The following is a 23,725-nucleotide window of genomic DNA, read 5'->3' as shown; positions in this document are numbered from 1 at the left end:
TCCAGCCAACCATCTTTGGAGAAGTGCAGGAGAACATGACCATTGCAAAAGAGAAGGTCAGGAAGGCAACATTTCCCCATACATGCCAATCTCCCACATCCTGCTGGGATAGCTCAGTCAGCAGAGCATAGAATTAGAGTTGGAAGGGGACACAAGGGTCATCTAGTCCAACCCCCTGCAATGCGTGAGACTCTTAATTTCAGGGTTGTGGGTTCAAGCCCCACGTTGGGCAAAATATTCCTGCATTGCAGGGGGTTGGACTAGGTGAGCCTTCTGGCCCCTTCTACAAATATATGATTCTATCCCATTGTTCTATGCAACGCCTCCCCCCCCCTCCTTGCTGCTGCATTGCTCCATGTCACAGAACCGCAATGGTTGACTCCAGAATTGGCCAAGCTGTAAATGCGGGATTTGGCAGGCCTCTTAAATCTGAACATGATTTATTTTTTATTATCTATTACGATGTTTACTGTAGTGACTTTATCTCACTTGGAGCGTTACTTGTGCAGAGAACACAACTTGTTTCCCCTGATAATTTTATGGTGGGGGTTTTTTTGTAAACCCATTTGAGGTTTTAGTACAGCCAAGTGGTATATAAATATTGTACAATAAATAAAATAAAATAGTTTTACCTCTTAGTCTAATGATGCTCCTTTCGCTTGCCCACCTGCTCTACAAATTGCTGCAGTTTTGCAGGCAACTGTTGCCCCACCATACAATATGCAAAAGGAAAATTAACTGTGAACCCCCAAAACCAAACCAGAGCCAAACTGTGTGCAATGAAATTCACCTCCCAGTGCAAATTGTTTCACTGCAGGGGAAGAAAATTTTGCATTTCTTCTCTCAGTGCTCAGGAGGGGGCATTGACCCCTCTGGCTATGTCTGCTCTTTCAGGAAACCTTGGACGAAAGATGTTGATTGAATGAATGCCAGTCATCTTGCTTGCCTTGTTGTCAACAAGAAGGCAGCCTATGCTAATTCTTTGGCACTTTTCTGCTCTCCTGCATTAGGGGATGAAATTTTGCATGATAAATGGCAAAATCCCTGACTTAAATTTGGGAGATATCACTTCAGGGTTTCAGCTCCAGTAAGCTCCCCTCCTTCCTTGGCATCTAGATAACCTTACCTATCAACTCTATAGGGGCAGGTGCCTTAGACCTTGCTCTTTTCTGTCTCGCCCTCAACCCCCAAAATATGGGGATAATACTATATAGCTTCTTATAAGAGCCAACATGATGATGTATGTAGGGAACTTCGGACACTATATAAATGCCAAGTATGATTTTTAAAAATCTGAGCAGTGTATTTTACAAAAGTGACAAGAAACACCATTCTAGGGTAGCTCTAAGAGCAAACACCTGCAAATTATGCAGCCACCTTTGTGTAGAAACCACACTTTTTTATATATGCATTTTCATTGAAAGTTTTCAACACACAATTGAAACCAAACTAATACAAATAAAAATAGAGAAGAAAAGGAAATAAAACAAAAAAGAAAGAGAAAAAACAAAGAGAGAAAATAGGAGGAAGGAAAAAGGGAAATAAAATACAGAGCCCTCTATCAGGGGTCAATATTAATCCTTATCTCACACAGAAGGGGGTGAAGCCTCCCAGCTTTCACCAGGAAGCTTCTAAGATATCACAGTTTTAACACCTGTATGTGTTTTTGTTTTTGTTTTTAAAAAAAAGGATTGTTTGTAAGGTAAGACAGAACTTGGTTGCAATCAAATGTGTGCTAAAAATTAAATTCCAGAGAGGTTCACACACCCTGGGACATCGATTTCATAGAAATCGATCTGACAGAATAAAGAGGCAACATTTTGTTATATATGAAATCTGGGTTTCTCCAAATTCATAAATTTTAGCCGTGTGTGTGTGTGTGTGTGTGTGTGTGTAACAGAAAGGAATTACTTTCCCTTGATTTCCACAACTATAGCTGTCTGTTGCAGTAAATACACACACATACACATTATTATTATTATTATTATTATTATTATTATTATTATTATTATTCTGCATACATATTTGAGAGCAACCCTGTCCTTCCAGTAAACCTGCATAGGAATTCTCATCTGACAGAGCCCTAGTTGAAATTGAAGCAGGATAGTCTTTATTGCAGATCAGTCAAATCAGAAGACTCTGGTTCCACTATCATGCCAATCATCAGCAGGTTACTCCTGAGGTAAAAATAAAACATAAAATAAAATAAAAATATGACCTTCCTCTTTTTGTTCCTACTGACCCCTCTCACTGTGTGGTATCTGGGAAACACTAGCCATACCGAAGGTTGTTTTGCGTTAAGATTCCAAATGGTAGCTGCATGCATTTGCAATGCAACATAATTTGCAGCTGCAATTTGGAATCCTAACGCAAGACAACCTTCCGTGGTAATTCACTGGTAATCCACTCTGCTTTCAATGCAGTGCAGGACACATCATTGCCAGTGAATGGATATAGTATATTACTACAGCAGAGAGACACACACAAAGAAAGCGCAAGCATATTATAACTGCTTGAGTCTGTCAGGGTAGGATTTGAGAGATGCACACCCTACAGTATTTCACATACGCAAGGGTGTAACTTGTAAAAAGTTCTTTTTTAAAAAACTATTATCCTGAATATAGCCAAACTGTGAAAGGGCAAAAGTGCCCCCACCCCATCAAAAACAAAGAGGACAGGATCTATTGTCTTTCTCTAAGCCAGATCATGACTACTGGTCCCATCACCTGGTCCCATCACCTCCTGGCAAATAGAAGGGGAAGAAATGGAGGCAGTGAGAGATTTTACTTTCTTGGGCTCCATGATCACTGCAGATGGTGACAGCAGCCACAAAATTAAAAGACGCCTGCTTCTTGGAAGAAAAGCAATGATAAACCTAGACAGCATCTTAAAAAGTAGAGACATCACCTTGCCAACAAAGGTCCGTATAGTAAAAGCTATGGTTTTCCCAGTAGTGATGTATGGAAGTGAAAGCTGGACCATAAAGAAGGCTGATCGCCGAAGAATTGATGCTTTTGAATTATGGTGCTGGAGGAGACTCTTGAGAGTCCCATGGACTGCAGGAAGATCAAACCTATCCATTCTTAAGGAAATCAGCCCTGAGTGCTCACTGGAAGGACAGATCGTGAAGCTGAGGCTCCAATACTTTGGCCACCTCATGAGAAGAGTAGACTCCCTGGAAAAGACCCTGTTGGGAAAGATGGAGGGCACAAGGAGGAGGGACGACAGAAGACGAGATGGCTGGATAGTGTTCGCGAAGCTGCCAGCATGAGTTTGACCAAAGTGCGGGAGGCAGTGGAAGACAGGAGTGCCTGGCGTGCTCTGTTCCATGGGGTCACGAAGAGTCGGACACGACTAAATGACTAAACAACAACAACAAGAAGCCAGTATTATTTTTTGTCAACAATGTGATTAATTTAAAATGCAACACATTTAAAAGAGCAACATGTGTGCACTTCTGTGGAACAGAAGGCTTCTACATTCAGCCGAGCACTGAATTTGGGCTGTGAGATCCAAAGGCGCAATTTACAAGTAACTTGACCTTTGCTGCATCTCAAGAGTATTTTGGGCTAGAAATCCAAACTAGCCTCAGTGCATGGAGTTAGTTTTGCAGTAAAAGCATGCCTTCATTAGTCATTACTTCCTTGCAGTAAAAGCAACTCCACACTCTTCTAACCACAGGGACCCTCGTTGATATAAGGAATAGTTGTGTGTGCATAGGGCATTAAAAATAGGAAAAGAAATTGAGGTGGGGAAAATCCATCACATCTTTTACAAAAATAGACCAGCCTTAGAAAGGTGCACAATTTAGAAGAGGAAAAGGCCTTTTTATTGTTGCTTTTATTAAACAATGGAGAGTCTGGATCCCCCTTGACAACTGAGCTTTGCTTTAAATTTCCTACTCCCTTGCCTGCCACTCTGCTTCTGCCACCTGGTGACAGAATCCTGTAATTACTGCCTCTTTCTTCCCACTCCCTGTTCGCTGCCGTCTGGTGAATGGAACCAAACAGCCACTCCAATTTGAACCTTCTCAAGACTCCCATGAGAGGTGGTGGACTCTCCTTCCTTGGAGGTTTCTAAGCAGAGGTTGGATAACCATCTGTCATGGATACTTTAGCTGAGATTCCTGCATTCTAAGACTTTTCTCTCCAATGGACTTAATAATGCAATTGCACCAGCTCTTTTGTTCTTTGCTGCTGTCAATGGACTGCCCTGCTTACAGGAGCTCATGAAAATGCAAAGATGAACACAAATTTTAAAAAGCATCCTAACACATCTGACTAGTAGTGGAACACACTGGATATAAATTGGCATGTTGCAGGGCTGTGCTAGTGAAAGCAAAGGATAAGGTGACTGGGGGTTCTCCCATTCCGCTTCTGATAAGTTTTCCGTTTGACCCTCTGCCCCCAAAATCCCACAGCAAAATTGAAGACTGTAACCCTATACAAAGGTAAAGGTAAAGGGACCCCTGACTGTTAGGTCCAGTCGCGGACGACTCTAGGGTTGCGGCGCTCGTCTTGGTGGGGCTTACTTCTGAACAGACACACATGGGAAGATGCTATGAGCTATTTTTCACCTCAGATGGAAGATTTCCACAAAATATTAAACTAGGCAGTACTGTAATAACTCAAGATCTCCCAGCTTCTCACTAACAGTATTACAAAATACTTATTCAAGCACATATACTATAGGAAAGGGGAGGCTTGGGGGAAAGTCAAGAGAATAACAAACCCTACACAGTGGTACCTCGGGTTACATATGCTTCAGGTTACATACGCTTCAGGTTACACACTCCACTAAGCCAGAAATAGTGCTTCAGGTTAAGAACTTTGCTTCAGGATAAGAACAGAAATTGGGCTCTGGCGGCGCGGTGGCAGCAGGAGGCCCCATTAGCTAAAGTGGTGCTTCAGGTTAAGAACAGTTTCAGGTTAAGTACGGACCTCCAGAACGAATTAAGTACTTAACCCGAGGTACCACTGTACATCTTCAGAATAAGTTTTGGACAGAGCTCCTGTGGAGGTACAGCTCCTGAGAAATTAAATGTGAAGAACTGAAAGGGAAGAAGAGTTTGGATTTGATATCCCGCTTTATCACTACCCGAAGGAGTCTCAAAGCGGCTAACATTCTCCTTTCCCTTCCTCCCCCACAACAAACACTCTGTGAGGTGAGTGGGGCTGAGAGACTTCAAAGAAGTGTGACTAGCCCAAGGTCACTCAGCAGCTGCATGTGGAGGAGCGGAGACGCGAACCTGGTTCCCCAGATTACGAGTCTACCGCTCTTAACCACTACACCACACTGGAGAGGGAATCAAAGAAAATTTCAAGACAAGGGGTGCTTCTTCTTTTTACTCATTTATTCACCATACCTGACTGAGTCTACATGAACAATACAGTGAAAATCAGGATCCTAGAGGAAAACAGACCATGTTCCTAACGGATCTTTTTCTTTGTTCCACCATCTCCAAAGGGAGATGATAAACTACAGCCACCAAGGCACATCAATGATGTCAATTTCCCTGACTCTCCCTTTCTGTTTGCTGGATCTGCTCCTCTGTCAGGACAACAGGCTTGTATTTCTCGTCAAAAAGTTTCTCGTTGGCTTCCGAATGGAGATTATGGAAAGAAATTGTCCTGAGATGCTCTGGCAGGTGTTGAAACTCCTCCTCGTTAATGTCCGGATCCCGCATTTTGGAGTGCAGAACCCACCAGCACCCCCAGAAGCCCACATCAAGGACTTGGCTGGGAACTTCCATCCAGCGTGGCTTCAGGTACTTGCAGTGCGCCTGGTAGAGATCTGCTCCTGCGTCAAAAGGAGCCTCGTAGATGAGGGAGAAGAAGAGCAGGCTCTGGAAGCGCAGCTGGCCCCGGTTCCTCAGCTTGGTCAGCCGCTGGACGTGCCCTTCCGAGCTGCTGCTGCGGGTCCAGGGCGAGAGCAGGAGGAGGGTGCCCGAGGCTTCCAGGAGGCTGGCCTCGAAGGAGGACTCACAGGGGCTGCGGAGGCTGCAGCCCACCGCTCCGGCCAGCAGTGAGAGGTAGAGCCCAGCTTTCCCCGGCCGCTGCCTGACACCCAGAGCAACCTCTTTGCAGGCTTCGGCATAGTCGTGCAGGAGGCTCTTGCACCACAAAGCTGGGGGTGGGGGGGAGAGGTGGGAAAGAAGAAAATAGGGATGGTAAGAACAGAAGAAGAGCCTGCTGGATCAGGCCAATGGCTCAATTAGTCCTGCATCTGGTCTCACAGTGGCTAAACCAGATGCCTCTTGTGGGAAACCAGTGACTAGGATTTGAGCACAAGAACAACTATCCCCATGCCAAGGGGGTACAGCACAGCCATCATTGCTAGTACCGGTCCTATGCAGAGGGGTGCAATCAGGTGCACTTGCCTCGGGACTCGGTGGGCTAAGCTGGCCAGAGGAGCCCATCAGGGGCCTGCTGGTCTCATACTGTCATGGCAAGAATGCCCCATGCCTCCCAGCCAACTGGGGTCTCCCACTCCAGGCCTCTGAAACACTCTGCATGGGCATGGCTAGTAGCCTTGGCTGATAGCTTTGTGGTTGTTTTATTTATGTATTTATTTTGTAAAGTTTATACACCTCTTGATTGTAAAAACCCTCACTTTGTGAAAAGACAAAGCGGTAAAATTGAGACAAATTCACAACCCTACTTTAAAACATGCAAAAACGGAAGTACAGTGATACCTCTAGTTACAGACACCTGTGGGGTAAGGCGATCTCGCGGGTAAAGCGGCCCCAATTTGTTATGGATTTTATATGCTAATAGCAACACCGTGAACCTGGCCCGGCAGCCGATCAGCAACCAGCGCAAACCTCCTGAGCACTGATGCTCCTCCATGCCATGCAGGTCATATAGTAAACTGTGAACCAGGCCAAAATTTGGCACCCTTCAGGACTTTGAATTGGTACCTATATGAATATAGGTTTTATTATGATTACTCGATTATTGTGGTCATTTTGTGTCCCCCTCGTCCAGGGATGGATTTATGTTTGATGAGGCCCTAAGCTACTGAAGGTAATAGGGTCCGTTATATGCCCAGCTGTTCTTTGTCAACAACAAATTATTGCTGTTTTTGTGTTACATATATGCTATATGGTAATTTATGGACATAATAGGTATCTAAAGCCATTTGCACATAACAAAATATGTATTTTATCAAAGTAATTGATATAGAAATGAGCAAACCAGTGATATTTTAGGGAGCAGGCGGGGCCCATGACTTACATCATAGGAGCCTACACAACACAAAACACTGTTGCTGTATGTAGGTTTTATTTTATTTGTTTTTATCTTATATTTTGGAAATGTACATTCAGGTGTTTTTTCGTTTAATTTTTTGGGGGGCCCCAAGAGAGTGGGGCCCTAAGCTAGAGCTTGTTTAGCTTATACCTAAATCCAGCACTGCCCTCGTCTCAGCGCTCTGTGCGGAACAACAGTCCGCACCCCCTTTAATCCGGCGCTGCTCCCTGATTGTCTCGAATCCTCTTTGGGAGAGAGTTCCATAAACCTGACTCTGGTTAAGAGGAACCTACAGCTGCGTGAGCTCCGCGCCGGGAGGAAGGAAAAGGCGGCGGCCCCGGGCCGAGGCAAAGCGCGCCACAGAAGGGCACCACCCGCCACCTCCCCCTCCCAGGGAAGCATGCAGGGGGGCGGCGGCGAACCTCTCCCTCCCTCCCCGCCCGTCCCTCGGGGTGAGGTCTGAGGAAGCGGGCGGCGCTCAGGGCTCGAGCCCGGGCCTCCCCTCCAGCCCCCCGCTCGCCTGCCCGCCTCACCTATGCGGCCCGTGCGGAGCCGCCCCCAAAGGCGCCTCTTCTCCGGGCTCGGATGATCCGCCATCGTCGGCCTTTTCTGGGAGGACCGCGAAGCCGGACGCTAAAGCGCGACGGACCAGCTCAGCGGAGACCGGAAGAAGGAAGAGAAGGCGAGAAGCAGGAGCTCATAGAGATAGGAAAGGAGACCGGAAGAAGGAAGAGGTGAGGCGCAGGAGCTCATAGAGATAGGAAACTATTAGACAAGTTTTTTTTTTAACTATTTTGTTCTCTGTGTAGTTTATACAGTAAAGCGCCGTGTGATCCTAGGACAAAAGGGCGGTATATATATTAAATTACTGATTTATTTCATAACATCTAGACACCGATTGGTTGTTTTAAAAAGCAAACAAAACACATCGAAGCGGCTAATAAAAAAAGGCGAGAATTAGTGAAAAATTCTGCATTGCAGGGGGTTGGGCTAGATGACCCTCGGGGGTCCCTTCCAACTTCCCAATTCTGGGATTCTTCGGACATTTCACAAGCCTGCCCTGCTTTCTTGCTTCTGCCTTGGAGCAGAAAAACACGCGCAGCTTCAAGTCCCGCCGGGTCGCTTTCCCTTCACGGGCTCCCTCCATCGCAGGCGAAATTACAAGCGCAGCCCCGAAACATCCGTGTCCGTGCGGAAAATCCGTCACGTGGGCCTCCAGTCTCGGCGTTTCCGAGTCTATGAGCGCCAGGGGCACTTTTGACGCGCGCCGGAAGCCGGGAAGGGGCGGTGGCGGTGCCTCGCTGGAAGCTGCGCCCTCGTCGCCGTCCGAGGCTCCTCCGAGCTCCTGGTGAGGCTGGCCGGGCCTCTTTCCCCCCCACCGCCGCTGAGGGACCCTCGTGGGGCGGGCTCTGCCTGCTAAGCCCCTCCGCTGGGTGACGAGAGCCTCGCCCGGGTAAGGGGCTTCTGGCTGCCAAGGGTGGGCTAAGGTTGGGGGGCGGGTGTCGCAAGCTACGCGTGGCAAGAGGCCGACCTGTGCTCTCTCAGGCCTGGAAAGCACGTCCGGTCTCTGAGCATGTGCAGAGTGCCTCTTCTCCCCCCCCCCAAATTGGACTAGGGACTGTGATGCTCAGAGTCCAGAGCTGTTCCCTTCCGTGGCGCAGGCTTGTCATGGCAGAGGGAGGAGAGGGGCTTCCTGGAATATCCAGGAAGGATGGGGACACCCAGAGGGTCATCTAGCCCAACCCCCTGCGAGGCAGGATTCTCGACACCAGTCCTCCCGCCCCATACCAGACCCTGCTCAGCTTTGCAAAATGTGCCGGATGTTTTTATCTACACCACTAGAAGGCTTACTGAGGGCATTTGAGCTGCAGCAGCTGGAAACCGTTTCGTAGCCAGTGCCGGATTTACATATAAGCTAAACAAGCTATCGCTTTAGGGCTGCACTCTCTTGAGGGCCCCCAAAAAAATTTAAAGGGGAAAAAACTGGATGTACATTTCCAAAATATAAGATAAAAAATGAAACCTACATGTTGTGTAGGCTCATAATGGGCCCTGCCTGTTAGCCTGCTCCCTAAAATATCACTGGTTTGGTCATTTCTGTATCAATTACTTTGATAAAATACATACTTTGTTATCTGCAAATGGCTTTAGATACCTATTTGGTCCATAAATTACCATATAGTATATATGCAACACAAGAAACAGCGACAATTTGTTGTTGACAAAGGACAGCTGGACCTATAAAGGGCCCCATTACCTTCAGTAGCTTAGGGCCTCATCAAACCTAAATCCAGCCCTGGTTTCGCCCCAGCCATTTTTAAGTCAGAGGCCTAGCGGTGTCTCTGCCCCCCACTCCAGATGTTGTCAGACTACAACTAGGAGCTGTTCAACAGTGAAAAGGACTCCCTCAGAGGGCAATGGACTCTCCTTCCATGGAGGATTTTAAGCAGCGGTTGGGTGGCCATCTGCCGTGGATGATCTAGATGAGATTCCTGCATTGCAGATGACTCTCACGATCCCGTCCAACTCTGCAGTTCTATGATTCTAACTGCCAACGTCCCTGACTGTTGGTTGTGCTGACCTGGGTCTGATAAGCGTCCGGCAACAAACGGAAAGCCACAGGTTACCCCCACGTCTGTTTTGAAGCTGCCTTTAACTGTCTCCTGTCCATACATCCCAACCCAACCATCTAAAAGTACACATCTGTATGTCTATAATATATTCACCTGCCAGTTTATGATTATGCTTCATGGATCTGAGGATGTGGGCTGTGGTGCATGAAGACCGATGCCATAATACAGTTTCAGCTTTTAAGGTGCTTCAAAGCTCTTTGATGCTCCTGCTAACGCAGTTTGTTTTCTTTTCCAGGATAATCCAGTTGCATCATGGCTGCACCAGATGAGCTCAAGTTTCATGGTGAGTGTTTTAATTCCCCTGAGTGAGTTATGGATTGTGGCAAGCTTTGGGCACTAGACTGCGCAGTGTGCTTTCTCTGCCCACCTCAAAACTTCCCTGTTCATACGTGCCCCACTTACAAGAGCATAACCTTTTGTTGGATTATCTACCTTTCCTATCTCATTAGTCTTCTATACTAGGAATAGTCAGTCTACAGCTCTTGGCAGTGTTAGAAACTGGGATAGAAAAGCTAGGAGCCAAATGGCTTCTGGGACTTAGGTTGTGGGCACCAAAATCAGCTGTCTAGTTGCCACTGGGTGGGTGTGTGTGGTTTGACAATACTTTTTATTTATTATTTTGATAAGCATGAATTAAGTGATAAGCAATTCACATAAGTGATAGATTGTTAATGTCACATTTTTTAGCAAAAAATGTTAATACGTGTTTCATTTGGTGTTTACAATAAAAATAATGCTACCGTACTTTGGTTTTCAAAACATTCTACTCTTTATTGTTACCGTATTTTTCGCACCATAGGGCGCACCTGACCATAGGGCGCACCTAGTTTTTAGAGGAGGAAAACACACACAAAAATATTCTGAATCAAATGTTGCACTAAACTATTTAAAGCACAAAGCGGGCGGCTCCTGTCCGCTTTGCGCTTTTCTGCTTTAAATCGAGCCTCAGAGGAGGATAGGAAGGGGAACCATGGCTTATCTAAGTCCAGTTAATAATGCTGAGCCTGACTTATGGCCATCGAGATTAGCCTGGCCGTCTCAGTGGAAATCTGTGGAGGCTGAGGTGGACTTTCCAGTGGTCAAAGTGTGGTTGTGTCTTCCTGCCCGGCATCTATTTCCTGCCCTCTTTCCCCCCTGCACCCCCGCACCCTGCTTTGAGGGAAGGAAGCGGAGCCATGGATCCTCTGCTCGCAACTGCAGTGGATTCCCTCCACTTTGAAGCAGGAAAATGGGAGAGGAGCTGCTTACACGAGTGTAAGCTGCTCCCCTCCCACTTTGCTGCTTCAAAGGGAGCCGGGGAGGAGGGAATCCGCTGTCTTCGCTAGCAGAGGATCCATGGTCCCCTTCCTTCCCTCCTCCGTAGTTGCTTTGAAGCAGGAAAGTGGGAGAGGAGCTGCTTACACGAGTGTAAGCAGCTCCCCTCCCACTTTGCTGCTTCAAAGGTTGCCGGGATGGAGGGAATCCGCTGCAGCTTCCCCCACCTCCCGGAGAGCCTGCAGAAGCCGTGAGCTCTTTAAAGGGGCTGCGCGGCTTCTCCTGGCTTTTCTGGGAGGTGGGGGGATTCCCCCATCTCCCGCAAAACCGGCAGAAGCCGCGAGCTCTTTAAAGGGGCTGCGCGGCTTCTCCTGGCTTTTCTGGGAGGTGGGAGAAGGGACTGATGCAGGCAGTCAGTCCCTTCTTCCTCCTGGGGAAAAGCCCGCAAGAGCGCACGAAGCTTGTGTGCGGTTCTTGGGGGCTTTTCCCGCCTGCCTCCCCCCTGCATTCGCTCCATAGGACGCACACACATTTCCCCTTGCTTTTTAGGAGGGAAAAAGTGTGTCCTATGGTGCGAAAAATACGGTAAACTCCTTAAGATATTGTTTATCCTCAAGGCTTCAGAGCACATACATTTCAGTAATCTTCAGGTGTCAGCCATGCGCAGAAAACAGCACCCAGACTTGCAGAGGTGTTGGCAAATGCAGAAACGTTAGGTGCAAAATGTGCCTGGCGCCCTGCTAATTTCAAACTCTGGCCCTTGGAGAGTACCCACCTCATAAGATAACTTTTGTCCAACTGCTGAGAACTTGCCTGCTGTTAAAAGAGGGTTGAAGGAACAAAGATTGAACCTTGTCATGGGAGCAGAATCCATTGAAGGCAACGGGATTTACAGTGGAAGGCTATGCATGTCTGTTCAGTAGTAATCCTAAACACACAGTAGGAAGTAATCCCCATGGAACACAATGGAATTATTTCTGAGTAATCATGCATAGGAATAGCTGTGGTCGGACTTGAATTGGGGCTTTCCTGGCCCACAAACCATCATATACAGCATCTCTCTCTTAGGCTCAGAAGAATATAATGAACAGGTTTTTTCCCTCTGGAGAATTTTTGCTTAGTGCAAACAAAAACCCAAACAATGTGTTGTGAGCAGGCTGGGTTTTTGGGGGGGTACGTGTGTACTGGTTTTTCTTTGGTGTAGATTGCTCCAGCTGCCTCTGAAGGTAGGTAAGCCCACCTTATTTCTCAAGGATACACAAGTTCTTTGGAAGTATCCAAGTTTTGTTTCTACCTTAAGAGCTAGGGTTGCCATATTTCAAAAAGTAGAAACCCGGACACCTTGAAAGTTGTTGAGCTTTTCTTGGGGAAACCTCCCCAAAACACAGGTTGAAGCTAGGAGGGAGAAATGCAAAAGTTCTACTCACTAAACAGTGGGGTCTTTCAGAATTTCAAACATTGCCTCTGGTACCACATACACATGAAATTGTACCTGAAACGCCAGTGTGGTGTGATGGTTAGAGAGCCAGCCTAGGACCTGGGAGACCAGGGTTCAAATCCCCACTTAGCCACAAAGCTCCCAGGGTCACCCTGGGCCAGTCGCTCACTCGCAGCCGGACTTACCTCATAGGGTAGTTGTGAAAATAAAATGAGGGTGAGGGAGAACTGTGTACACTGGAATATAAATGTAATAAAGCAAAGCGAACAGCTAGAGGAAAAACCCGTCCAGGTTTTTCGCCTACTCTGTTGGTGGCATCCTGGGATTTTAAGCACCAGATGAGAAAATGGTGCAGCGACTGGCTTGGCTAACAATTTCTTCCAGACAAGTAACTTGGCAGCTCTGCAATAGGCAGAGCAAAAATCTACTTCTGCTCACCTGCAAAACTGCTTTCATTGTCACGCTATGGAAGTGCTGTCCTAGCTATGAGCTACAGGGGCTCTAGAGCAAAATCTGATTGTGCTAGTATTTCTGTCCTGACTGCCTGGCGTATTTAATTTTATTTTTTGCAGAATTTGATGAAGCTATAGATTTGCTGGCTGAGAATGCGGATGCCACCACTCCTAGCATCAGTGAGCGGCAAAGCCACACAACTGTAAACATGTCTTCTGGCTACAATGAAGAGCCTGAGGCAGAAGAGGAGGATGATAAAACAGAGGTGCTGCTGTTTCAAATTCTGTCCTGCATGTTGATTTATAGCCAGCTGGAGAAGTAGCTGCTTTGAGGCAGGAAGGAAACATTAGCCTAGCCAAGGGGCTACTTCCTATGGACCTGGAAGAGAGTGGGAAGGAGATAACAGGTCAAATGGGAGCTTTGATGTAAAGCACAGTGATTTACATAGATAAGGAGGATAGGAGGCACAGAATGCATATAACACCTGGTCTGTAGCAGTTGCACTGGTTCCCTCATAGCTTCCCAGCCCAATTTAAGGTGCTCTCTCGCATTTGTGTTGAAAGCCTAGATAAGGGGGGGGGCTCCAAATAGCTTAAAGAATGCCTCATTCCCTGTATAGACCAGCTTGGGGCTTAAGATCAGCAGAGGAGGCCCTCCTGGTAGTTCTTCTGCTCTTACAGGTTTGGGGGAGCTTGTGAGATTACCTTCTTGGTGGTAGCTCCAAGAATGTGGACCTCCCTTTCCACAGAAGTTTGTCTAGCTTCCATTGTTTACTTTGAAAAGGGAAAATTTTAGTTTTGTGTCCTGCCTGTAACGTGGAATTAGTGTTCTCAGGTAATGGGTGTGCTTTTTGTTTGTTGATGTTTTAAATGTACTCTGTGTGTTTTTAATATGCTGTAACCCACCCTGGAACCTTATTGTGAAGGGTGGGTAAGAAAAACAATAAATAACAACACAATGCGCACATACACACACACACACAGAGGGGGGGGGAAGCACTTTGTTGTGTCACCCTACCAAATTCACTCTTGAGCAGCCAAAATTCCTATTGTCCCTTGTGTGAAGAGTAACTGGAAGAATTTCCATAAAAATAATGTTCCCAAGTAATTATAGTCCCTCTCATAAGTTTCACCCCACCTATTAACACACACAATTGCAGCCTGTGGAGTTTCCTCAAAGCTTGCTTGCTGAAAGAAGTTCCTGGGAGGAGAAGCGTCCATGAAAGAAAGAGGTCTTCTTGGATTTGGAATGAAGCACTCTTACTTATTAAAGTAAGAATGCTTAGGGCACGAGGTCAGTAGTTCTATCTTCGCAAGAGGCCCAGGGGTTGGTTTGTCTCACCCAAAATATCTTTCTTGGCCGAGGGCAAAGCAGTAACCTGCATTCTCATCCCTGCAGCTCTTGAGTTCCCAGAAGAAGCAATCCAGTTTCTGGACCTTTGAATATTACCAGGCTTTCTTCGATGTTGACACATACCAGGTAAGGGAATTCGTGTAGTTCTAGCTTCATAGGCGCAGCCAAGAATCAGCCACAGTTGACAAGATGAGGGAGTGTAGTAACTCAGCTTGCAAGTGACAAGCACAAGACCTGCCATACAGTTTGCAGTTGGACCTCCAGCTGTTTTTGGACTACAACTCCCATCATCCCTAGCTAATAGGACCAGTGGTCAGGGATGATGGGAATTGTAGTCCCAAAACAGCTGGAGGACCAAGTTTGGCCACCACTGGGCTAGATCACCCATAGGGTCCAGTTCTGTTTCATGACTGGAGCCACAACCTCATGGCTGGCACATTTGTATTGTGCTTTGAGCCTAATTTGGCTCCAGGATTCTGCTGTGGCTGAATTACCACCATTTGTTGGGTACAAATTGAAGATCTTCCTGATCGACTAATATTTTCAGGAGCTGAAATCCACAGTGGTGATGTTCTGACTATGGGGATGGAGATTTCCTAACCATGAAGTTAGAATAACGAATTGAGTACAGTCTTTCCGTCCACCACAAGCTTGCTTGCTTGGCCTTGGGCAACCATATTATCCGTCTTCTCTCCATACCCTGACAATGGGGTCTAGTGCAAGGCATAGAAATGCCTGCACAATATTTCTAGCGGTTCTTGCACCTCCTGAGATGGGAAGCAAAAAGCCCTGCATCCTTGCACGGGGTCCATTTTGCTGAGGCAAGGCCTATTTCTTGTTTATCAGGTGTTGGACAGGATAAAGGGGTCACTGCTTCCGCTGCCAGGGAAAAACTTTGTATGGCACCATCTACGGAATAACCCTGACCTGTATGGTGAGTACAGAGAAGCTCAGACTGATGCAGAGCACTGCCTCCTGCTTTGCAAAGTCTGGATTGAACTGTAAACTGTGATGTAGCATACTATGCCCAGGACAGAAAATGCAGCTTGCTCAGCATCCTGAGAAACAAGTCCTGATTAAGTGGGGGGGGGGTGAAGCTTGCTAGTCACCTTCCAGAAATGCAGTCTTCATTTCCTTGCTCTGTCATCCCTAAATACATATGCCAGTGGAAGGTCCCAGCTCATCAGTCAATGGATGTCTGACACCGGGAAAAGCCATGGGGAATTAGCACTTGATCAGACTTCCCGGCTTGGTGCCCTACCAATTCTGCTGCTTCTTCTTTGGCGATCACTCGTAGCTGAGTAAGATTGTCTTCCATGCACATGGTTTTAACAGTGAGTCTGTAAGTGACTGTGGAGGTCAATTCTGGATCCACATGTCCTTCCACAGGGGGGACATAGGTTTCCGGGCAGGAGTTGATCACGGTGAGGGTTTGCCAAGCGTGCCTTCCTCTGAGCACATTTCTCCCTTTCGTCTTGTGTTTGAGCATCTTCAAAGCCCATGACACCTTTGGTAAAGGCTGTTCGCCAATTGGAGCACTAGCAGACCAGTGTTTCCCAGTTGTCGGGGTTTATACTACATTTTTTAAATTTGCCTTGAAGAAGCCTTTAAACCTCTTTTGTTGACCACCAGCGTTATGCTTTCCATTTTTAAGTTCGGAATAGAGCAGTTGCTTTGGGAGACGATAATCAGGATAATCCGAACAACATGACCAGTCCAAACGAAGCTGATGTCGAAGAAGATTCTTCATTGATTCCAATTCTTTCTTACAGATTATTTGGACTATAGCTCCTATCACCCTTGACCCTTGGGCCAAGCTTGCTGGAATGATGGGAGTTAAGCCCCAAACATCTGGAGAACAGCAGGTTGGGGGGGAGGCTGCGCTAAATGGACTGGAAGCCTAACAATGTGTTACACTTTTGTGTGTTCAAGGTTTGTGCTTGGGGAATGTAGATTCCCCTCTAAGGCCTGCTCTACCAGGTGGCCTCCAGTGTTGTGCTGAGACACCTCCCCTGAGCCCCGGCTCTTCAGTTGTTTCCTTATTCTGTATTGGGTAAATGAGCTCACAGTTGGCTCCATTCATTGCCCTGTGCCGAGACAAGAAGTCTGCCAGTCTTTTTTGGTCTTCTAATGTTGTATTTCTGCCTCTCACAGGACCGTTCTGGATCTGTGCCACGTTGGTCTTCACGCTGGCTATCAGCGGCAACTTGTCCAACTTCCAGGAGAAAAAGGGCAGCCCCCAATTCCACAAAGGTGAGCAGTCGGTGAGGGAGTGTCTCTTGCAATTTAAGCTTTATGCAATCATAACCCTTTTATATATTGGGTATTGTTGAAGGCACACAAAGAATGGGCAAAATAGAGATCTTTTTGGGAGGGAAGGTAAAAAATACAGTAACTTACACGTCACCTGCAAAAGCTTTTGAGCCAGGTGGCATGCTGCCTACAAAAAAAGGAGGAAGTAAGAGTTGTAGTAATGACTCCTTTCTTTCCTACTGGGGATGTGTGAGATGGGTAAATGGACAGTATTCAGAATGTCTAAATTTTGGCTCCCAGATATCCTTAACTTCTCGCAGAGGAGCAGAAGCAGAAGCTCCTTAGCATAACTTAGTCATAAAATGAATGGAAACTTTAAAAGTAGTTCTCAGTTATGATAAGTAAACACAAGAGGGAGGAAGGGAAGGAAGGAAGTTTTGTGCATGTGTGTGTACACACACACACACACACACACACACACCCCTCCCTCCCTCCCTCTTGTGTTTACTAGCATAACTGAGAACTACTTTTAAATCTTCCATTCATTTTATGACTAAGTTATGCTAAGGAGCTTCTGCTCAGTGCCTGCCGGAGAAGGGCAGGCAGAAGGCAAATATGTGGAGGCTTGTTCCTGGTAGGGTAAGCCCTGGTTACTGACCCTGCCAGTGCTTTTGCCTTGGAGCGAATGCTGCTCTTAATATCGTTTTCCTTTTCCATAGTGTCCATTGCTGGAATAATTATCTACTGCTATGCCTGGCTGGTACCCCTTGCCTTGTGGGGCTATTTGCAGTGGCGAAAGGGGGTCCAGGTCCATGTGGACTCCTACACCTTCCTGGAGATGGTGTGTGTCTATGGTTATTCCCTATTTGTGTACATCCCCACTGCGGTGAGTAAGGAAAATGGGGTTGCAGGGAAAAGACTGATTCATATGTCGTTTCTTTTCAGTTTGTAGAGCATAACGTTCCAGTCGAAAGTACTCAAAAGTCCTGCTCCGTTGTGCTTTCCATTATTATTATTATTCATTCATTCATTCCCTGCCCATCTGGCTGGGTTTCCCCAGCTACTCTGGGCGGCTCCCAACAGAATATTAAAAACACGATAAAACATCAAACATTAAAAACTTCCCTAAACAGGGTTGCCTTCAGATGTCTTCTAAAAGTCAGATAGTTGTTTATTTCCTTGACATCTGATGGGAGGGTGTTCCACAGGGCTGGTACCACTACCGAGAAGGCCCTCTGCATGGTTGCCTGTAACCACACTTTTCACAGGCAACTGCCAGAAGGTCCTTGGAGCTGGACCTCAGTGTCTGGGCTGAATGTTGGGGGTGGAGATGCTCCTTCAAGTATACTGGGCCGAGGCTGTTTAGGACTTTAAAAGTCAGCACAAACACTTTGAATTGTGCTCAGAAATATACTGGAAGCCAATGTAGGTCTTTCAGAACCGGTGTTATGTGGTCTCGGCAGTCACTCCCAGTCACCAGTATAGCTGCCACATTCTGGATTAATTGTAGTTTCCGGGTCACCTTCACTGCAGTAGTCCCAAGTGGGAGATAACTAGAGCATGCATCACTCTGGCGAGACAGTCTGCGGACAGGTAGGGTCTCAGCCCGTGTACCAGATGGAGCTGGTAGACAGCTGCCCTGGACACAAAATTGACCTGCACCTCCATGGACAGCTGCGAGTCCAAAATGACTCCCAGGCTGCGCATCTGGTCTTTCAGGGGCACAGTTACCCCATTCAGGACCAGGGAGTCCTCCACACCCACCCTCCCTGTTTCCCCCAAAACTTTACTTCTGGCTTGTCAGCCTCAATCTGTTAGCCGCCATCCATTCTCCAACCACCTCCAGACATTCACACATTCCTCAAGCACTGCTAGTTTTGTGCAGTGGGATTTCAGCAAAAAGGACCTGAATTAAAACTCAGATCTTACTCTACTTCCACTTCCTTCATTCACAGATGCTGTGGCTGATTCCTATATCCTGGCTGCAGTGGCTGTTGCTCATCTTTGCAGTGGGTCTCTCTGGCTCAGTTCTGGTTCTTACCTTCTGGCCAGTTATCCGCTCAGACACCAGGCTGGCAGCTTGCGCCCTGTTGGCTGTCATTGTATCTCTCCATGTCCTTCTGGCTATTGGTTGCAAGGTATGTGTTCTTCTCTTCCCACTAAGCTAGGGCAAGGTTTGGAGAGCAAAATGCTACTTGTGCCGAGAGGGTAAGGGAAAGTAGAGGGAAATAAGCTGTGTACGATGCAGCTGCTAGAAAGTCAGATATTTCAAATGAGTTTTTAGCCTCGGAAGTTGCAGAGATTTTACAGCAGCAAAAGTACTCAGGGCTGGAAACATGATGATGTCATTGCATGATTTTACTATATAATTCTGGGTACCCTGCGGCAATTTAGTATTATGAACATCTCTAAACCAGCCTTTGCCTACCTGGTCATGCAGGCAGGGAGTTGTCTGGAGGGCAACAGGGTGACAAAATCTGCTCTGAACTTACAGTATTTGAGGTAGCTTTATACTGGACCCCTGAAAATATTGTTAGTATATGATGTAAACATTGCATAGTGAAAGTACAATGGGAGTACCTTGGAAGTCAAACGAAATCCATTCTAGAAGTCCGTTCAACTTCCAAAATGTTTGACTTCCAAGGCACGGCTTCCAGTTGGCTGCAGGAGCATCCTGCAGTCAATCGGAAGCTGTACCGGACATTCAGCTTCCGAAAATCATTCAAAAACCAGAACAATCACTTCCAGTTTTTGATCGCTCGGGAGCAGAAAGGTTCGAGATTACAGGTGTTCGGCTTCTCAGGTTCCACTGCATAGATAAAGTAATGCTAATTATATCATAGTGCTCATTGTGCCCAAAATTATGAGGAACAGAACAGGCATTTGATTAAGTAAGAAATAACAGGCTGTGATTTACCGTTGAAACCTTTCTAGTAACTGTTCCAGTACTGTTAAGGCCCAACTAAATGTTGGTCGGGAGCAAGACTTTGAGCTCATCAGAACTTTTCTTCAGACTGGTTGGACCACCAGGGGTGGGGGAAATGCTGCCAGATATAATGGGAAGGACATTTCTGGTGCAAAAAGACCTCCGCTTGTGACGACACCCTGGGGTGAATGGAGGAGTAACGATTGCTCTCGCTTTGAAGATAGCAGCCATTTGGTTTTTCCGCTGGTGTACCTGCAAACCAGAGCGGGGGGGGGGGGCGACTGGGCTTTCTCTGTATGAAGGCTGCATGCTGGTAGTGGGTGCAACTTGCCATAGCACAACATAAATCAGATTTATGCAACACATCTCTATCCAGGCAGGCTAGAAGCATCAACCCAGTTAAATCCAGACAGGAATATGCACGGAGATTATGCAGCAGGATTGGTGAGGGTCGTGATCCGGGGAGGGAAATGGTCAAGGAAGGAGGCAGCAAGGAGAAGCCTGGAAGGTCCCTGAACCCTGGGGTGTAAGCTACACCTTTGATGTGGATTTTAATGTAATTAATGCATATATTGGCGCTGCTCGCAAATTTGCAGCACAGTGGGAAATGTATATGCTGTGTCAGCCGAAGCCGAATTTGTAAATGACGGAATATGGCTGGAACAGTGAAGTTGATGAAGTCTGTAAGATCCCAGAGTGTTACTTGTATACATCTAGACCAGACTACTGCAATGCTGTTTATGTGGGGCTGCCTCTGAATAGGGTTCAGACCAGGGGTCGGCAAGGTTTACCTCGCCTGGGCCGGTTCACTCCAGCAGAGATCCTTCCGTGGGCCAGATCACGCGCACAAGGTCGCAATATTCGGCGCCTGTGCAGATGCGATTTTTGCCATCTGAGCATGTGCAGATGCAATTTTCAGCACCACGGAAGTGAGTCCCTGTGCCAGTTTAGCACAGAACAGAGGGACCTGCCGAGCGGGCGGCTCAGTTCGGGGGCAGCTCATGGGCCAGTTAAACAACCCCCATGGGCCGTTTATGGCCCATGGGCCTTAGGTTGCCTACCCCTGGCTCAGACTCTTGCCCTTGTGCAAAATGCAGCAGACTGGGTACCTGCAGGGGCTGGGCTCTTATATCAGAGTAATAGGTTCCATGAATTGCACTGGCTGCTTGTTGTCTTCCAAACCCAATTCAAAGTATGGATCATAACTTCTAAAGCCCAGAACAGTTTGGGACCAAGTTTGGGTCATTTTACCCGTATGGGGCTGCCGGGCCTTGAAATCAGCTACAGAGCCTCTGCCTGCAGATTCACCACAAGGTAGTCAGGCTGGAAGGTGCAAAAGATGGTTTTCTTCAGCGACAGCCTTTCAGCTATGGAACTCCCTTCCTCAAGAGATAGGTTTTGCTCCCTCCTCGTCTTAAGCAGGCCCTAAAGATATTTTCAGTCCACCCGAGAAAACGGGGGGTAGTTTTTAATTGAATATTACACTCAGTGTAGTATTGGGATGTCTGTGATGATTTGTTTTTTGCTAGTTTCATATTTTTAGTTTTAATTTGTACGATTTTAATGGGTTTTTAAACATTTTATACTCCCTTGATTGTGAGCTGCTTTGAGAATACTTAGGGTTTCAAAGAGAGGCAAATGTTAATAAATATTAGTATTAATAGTCTAACATTCCTTAAAAGCTTGGTTTATCTGCTTTTTGCTTTCTTTTCATTTTATATTTTTAAACCTCGAAGCCTATTAAGTACAACTTAAGAAAAATAAATGAGCATCCAGTTTTTCCTTTGTTAAACTCCCTTCACTTTTGTCTTGTGTTTTCATATAGTTTTAGGCATGTTACAAAAAATACAGTTGGCGTTACAGTGTGGACTTTTCACATGCATGCTTTTCAAGGTTCGGAAATGACACTGTAGGCTGAGACAGAGGAGTGCAATGTGCTCAGGATTAGTCACATTCTGCCTGCAACACTGAACTTAAATGAGAACTCTTAAGCAAACTCTTTGGCCCCACCTTGGTAGTGTCAATACAAACTCCACAGCCAAGATCCAACAAGGATGTGGATTATTGTTCTTACGCACATGCCTCAGGGCTGGTTTGGACATCCTGTACAAAGCTCTCGTCTAATAAACAGGGAAACAGTTATAGCTGGATATCCAGGCTAACGTGGGATGGGGTGGATTAAATTACCCAGCTAAAGTGAATCCAGTTTTCCCAAGTACATTTCAAGTATTAGTATGTGCCGATTGCAAATGTACAGATTTACAGTCTCACTATGCTACCCTAGGAAACTTCAGTTTCTTAAAGAAAACTTTGTGCTCTAGAAAATGGAGTATTATTTATACTTCTTCTGCCATCTGCCAAACTGGATTAGGATGGTAACAAGAAAAACAGTTACACAATGTTTCCAAACCTGATTCCCCCGGCTTTGGCATACTGAGAAATCTATGTATTTTTGGCACGTGCAGCTAAGCCTTGAAGAAACAGGTACTGAACAGTTTCTTTGTGAAATAGGAAATAAATGGTAATGCTTGCTCCCTCAGCAACTTGCAGAACAGGGACACAGGAACATCCAGTGGGCTACTCTAGCATCTCCGGCATCTCCGGTCCTTAATATAGGACCTTGTTTTGCCGTTAACTTGGTAGCACAAAAGTAGCCCCAAAACAATTTGACCCGGCCATGTATTCAGTTTGAGACACGCAGGTTTTGCTTTTGCTTGTTTGCGTTCAGGTTTTGATTAAACCAGAGTATTCTTAAAACTGCATATGCTGAGTTTTCAAATTAACTTATTGATTCTAGGTGGAGGAAGGTGAGCCTGCTTGATTTCTACAGCTGATTAATTTTCTTCTCTTTGAAGCTGTATTTCTTCCAGAATGCAACCGGCACACCTTCTCATCCCACGCCAGCTGCTCATTTCGGCAGAAGCACACCGCCTCACCCGGCCAACCACTCCAACTCGCATATGTGAAAGGCAGCTGGTAAGAACTTCTGGCCATCCCGTATGGCATGAAACAGATGCTAAAAATGCCGCTGGGTGTCAAATATTCTTTGTCAAAGCACCCACTGCTCCCCAATCCCCACCCCTACCAATGGAAGCATAGGAACTAATGTGCTTCTGGGAGAGGTAACAAGGGGTTGGCATCTCTCATCTTTCTCCCTTAGTGCATGCCCGACTTACAGGACCTAAAATCTCTGTTGCAGACACTTTCATCATGAATGTCTGGCCTCAGGGAAAGCCCATGAGCGAAGGAAGGTGCACACTTATTCAAGAGGCAAGGAGACACCTGAGCTGGAAAAGGGACCAAGCTGCATCACCTCACCATGTCAAGACTTTTGTTGTCCTACTTCAGCCAGCCGTGTCACTAAGATGCCGGATTTGCAAAGAACCCCACTTTTGGAAACAAATTTAAAGGCCTGGCTGTTAACATCACAAAACGTTACTCGGGATGGATGCAGCTGCCTTTGCTCCTTCATCACAGGATGGGCCTGCAGTCCTGACAGGGCTGCAGAAAGCGACTGCATGGAGTGATTATTGTTCCCCTTCCAGTTAAATCTTTGGTAACGGCGGGATGTAGCAGAGTCAGCTGATGGCTGAGACTTTTTAGATCCTCGGTGAGTAAGGGTAGACGATCAGGAATAGAAGTAAGAGCTTCTTGGGAGAGAAGCTTGAATGATAGGGAGGTTGAGCACTTCCGATTACTTTGATTTAGTTTAGCTACTTGATTTTGTTTTCTATGGAAAGCTAATTTAAATAAAACTGCCTTTTAAGAGGAGAGTGGCTCTTTCCCAGCTTCTTTTCCAGCCAACACTGTCATCCTCTGTGGCCACACTGTATAACACAGGATCAGCGAAAGTAGCCATGTAACATGCTGTCTTTGTCTGTGAAAGAGGGTGACCGAAATCTGGTAGAAAGAAGCACCTAATGGCATGGGTGGAAAACTACTGGGTTTCCTCCTCAGGGATTTTGTACCCAAGTCTGAGATCCTAAAGGCAGCCTTTGCACAGAGTGAGAGGCTTGTCCTTTGAAGATGTGAGCGAAAGGGAAATGAGCTTTGTGGAGTCACATCAAAACCTGAGGTGGGGGAAACCAGCCACTATAAACAAGTCTTCAAAACCCTCCCAGTTTTATTCAATAGTCACAAAATCATTGATCAGCCAGACCTAACA

The 23,725-nt window shown here is 46.5% G+C and overlaps 2 protein-coding genes across 3 annotated transcripts; one reads left to right on the top strand and one right to left on the bottom strand.

The window, feature by feature from the left end:
• Window positions 1-5,335: 5,335 nt before the first annotated feature.
• Window positions 5,336-7,938, bottom strand: TIMM29 (translocase of inner mitochondrial membrane 29). Its single transcript, XM_081894862.1, has 2 exons — window positions 7,784-7,938; window positions 5,336-6,126 (listed from the first exon to the last, which is right to left on the bottom strand). Exons 1-2 carry the CDS (start codon window positions 7,845-7,847, stop codon window positions 5,507-5,509), a joined length of 684 nt encoding a protein of 227 aa, XP_081750988.1. The 5' UTR covers window positions 7,848-7,938; the 3' UTR covers window positions 5,336-5,506.
• Window positions 7,939-8,490: 552 nt separating this feature from the next.
• On the top strand, window positions 8,491-23,331 carry YIPF2 (Yip1 domain family member 2). 2 transcript variants are annotated; one of them, XM_081894720.1, is made up of 10 exons: window positions 8,491-8,598; window positions 10,119-10,166; window positions 13,148-13,293; window positions 14,427-14,507; window positions 15,228-15,315; window positions 16,536-16,634; window positions 17,354-17,520; window positions 18,590-18,772; window positions 22,416-22,536; window positions 22,760-23,331. In XM_081894720.1, exons 2-9 carry the CDS (start codon window positions 10,136-10,138, stop codon window positions 22,524-22,526), a joined length of 906 nt encoding a protein of 301 aa, XP_081750846.1. In that variant the 5' UTR covers window positions 8,491-8,598; window positions 10,119-10,135; the 3' UTR covers window positions 22,527-22,536; window positions 22,760-23,331. The 2 variants fall into 2 exon arrangements, with proteins under 2 accessions (XP_081750846.1, XP_081750845.1); XM_081894719.1 differs by having other exon boundaries at window positions 8,547-8,703.
• Window positions 23,332-23,725: the final 394 nt, after the last annotated feature.

This window comes from Podarcis melisellensis (assembly GCF_964234715.1).
Source record: "Podarcis melisellensis genome assembly, chromosome: 17".
NCBI lineage: Eukaryota > Metazoa > Chordata > Lepidosauria > Squamata > Lacertidae > Podarcis > Podarcis melisellensis.
The sequence above is the reverse complement of the archived record's forward strand: the minus strand, read 5'-3'. Positions and strand labels throughout refer to the sequence as shown.

What these genes read in the sequence shown, in the direction of transcription:
- YIPF2 (XM_081894720.1), top strand. Translation starts at nt 10,136, where the DNA reads ATGGCTGCACCAGATGAGCTCAAGTTTCATG. An exon ending in TCGATGTTGACACATACCAG is followed by an intron (nt 14,508 to 15,227) that starts GTAAGGGAATTC and finishes CTTGTTTATCAG; the next exon opens with GTGTTGGACAGGATAAAGGG. An exon ending in TTCTGGCTATTGGTTGCAAG is followed by an intron (nt 18,773 to 22,415) that starts GTATGTGTTCTT and finishes TTCTCTTTGAAG; the next exon opens with CTGTATTTCTTCCAGAATGC.
- TIMM29 (XM_081894862.1), bottom strand. Translation starts at nt 7,847, where the DNA reads ATGGCGGATCATCCGAGCCCGGAGAAGAGGCGCCTTTGGGGGCGGCTC. An exon ending in GCTCCGCACGGGCCGCATAG is followed by an intron (nt 6,127 to 7,783) that starts GTGAGGCGGGCA and finishes CCCCACCCCCAG; the next exon opens with CTTTGTGGTGCAAGAGCCTC.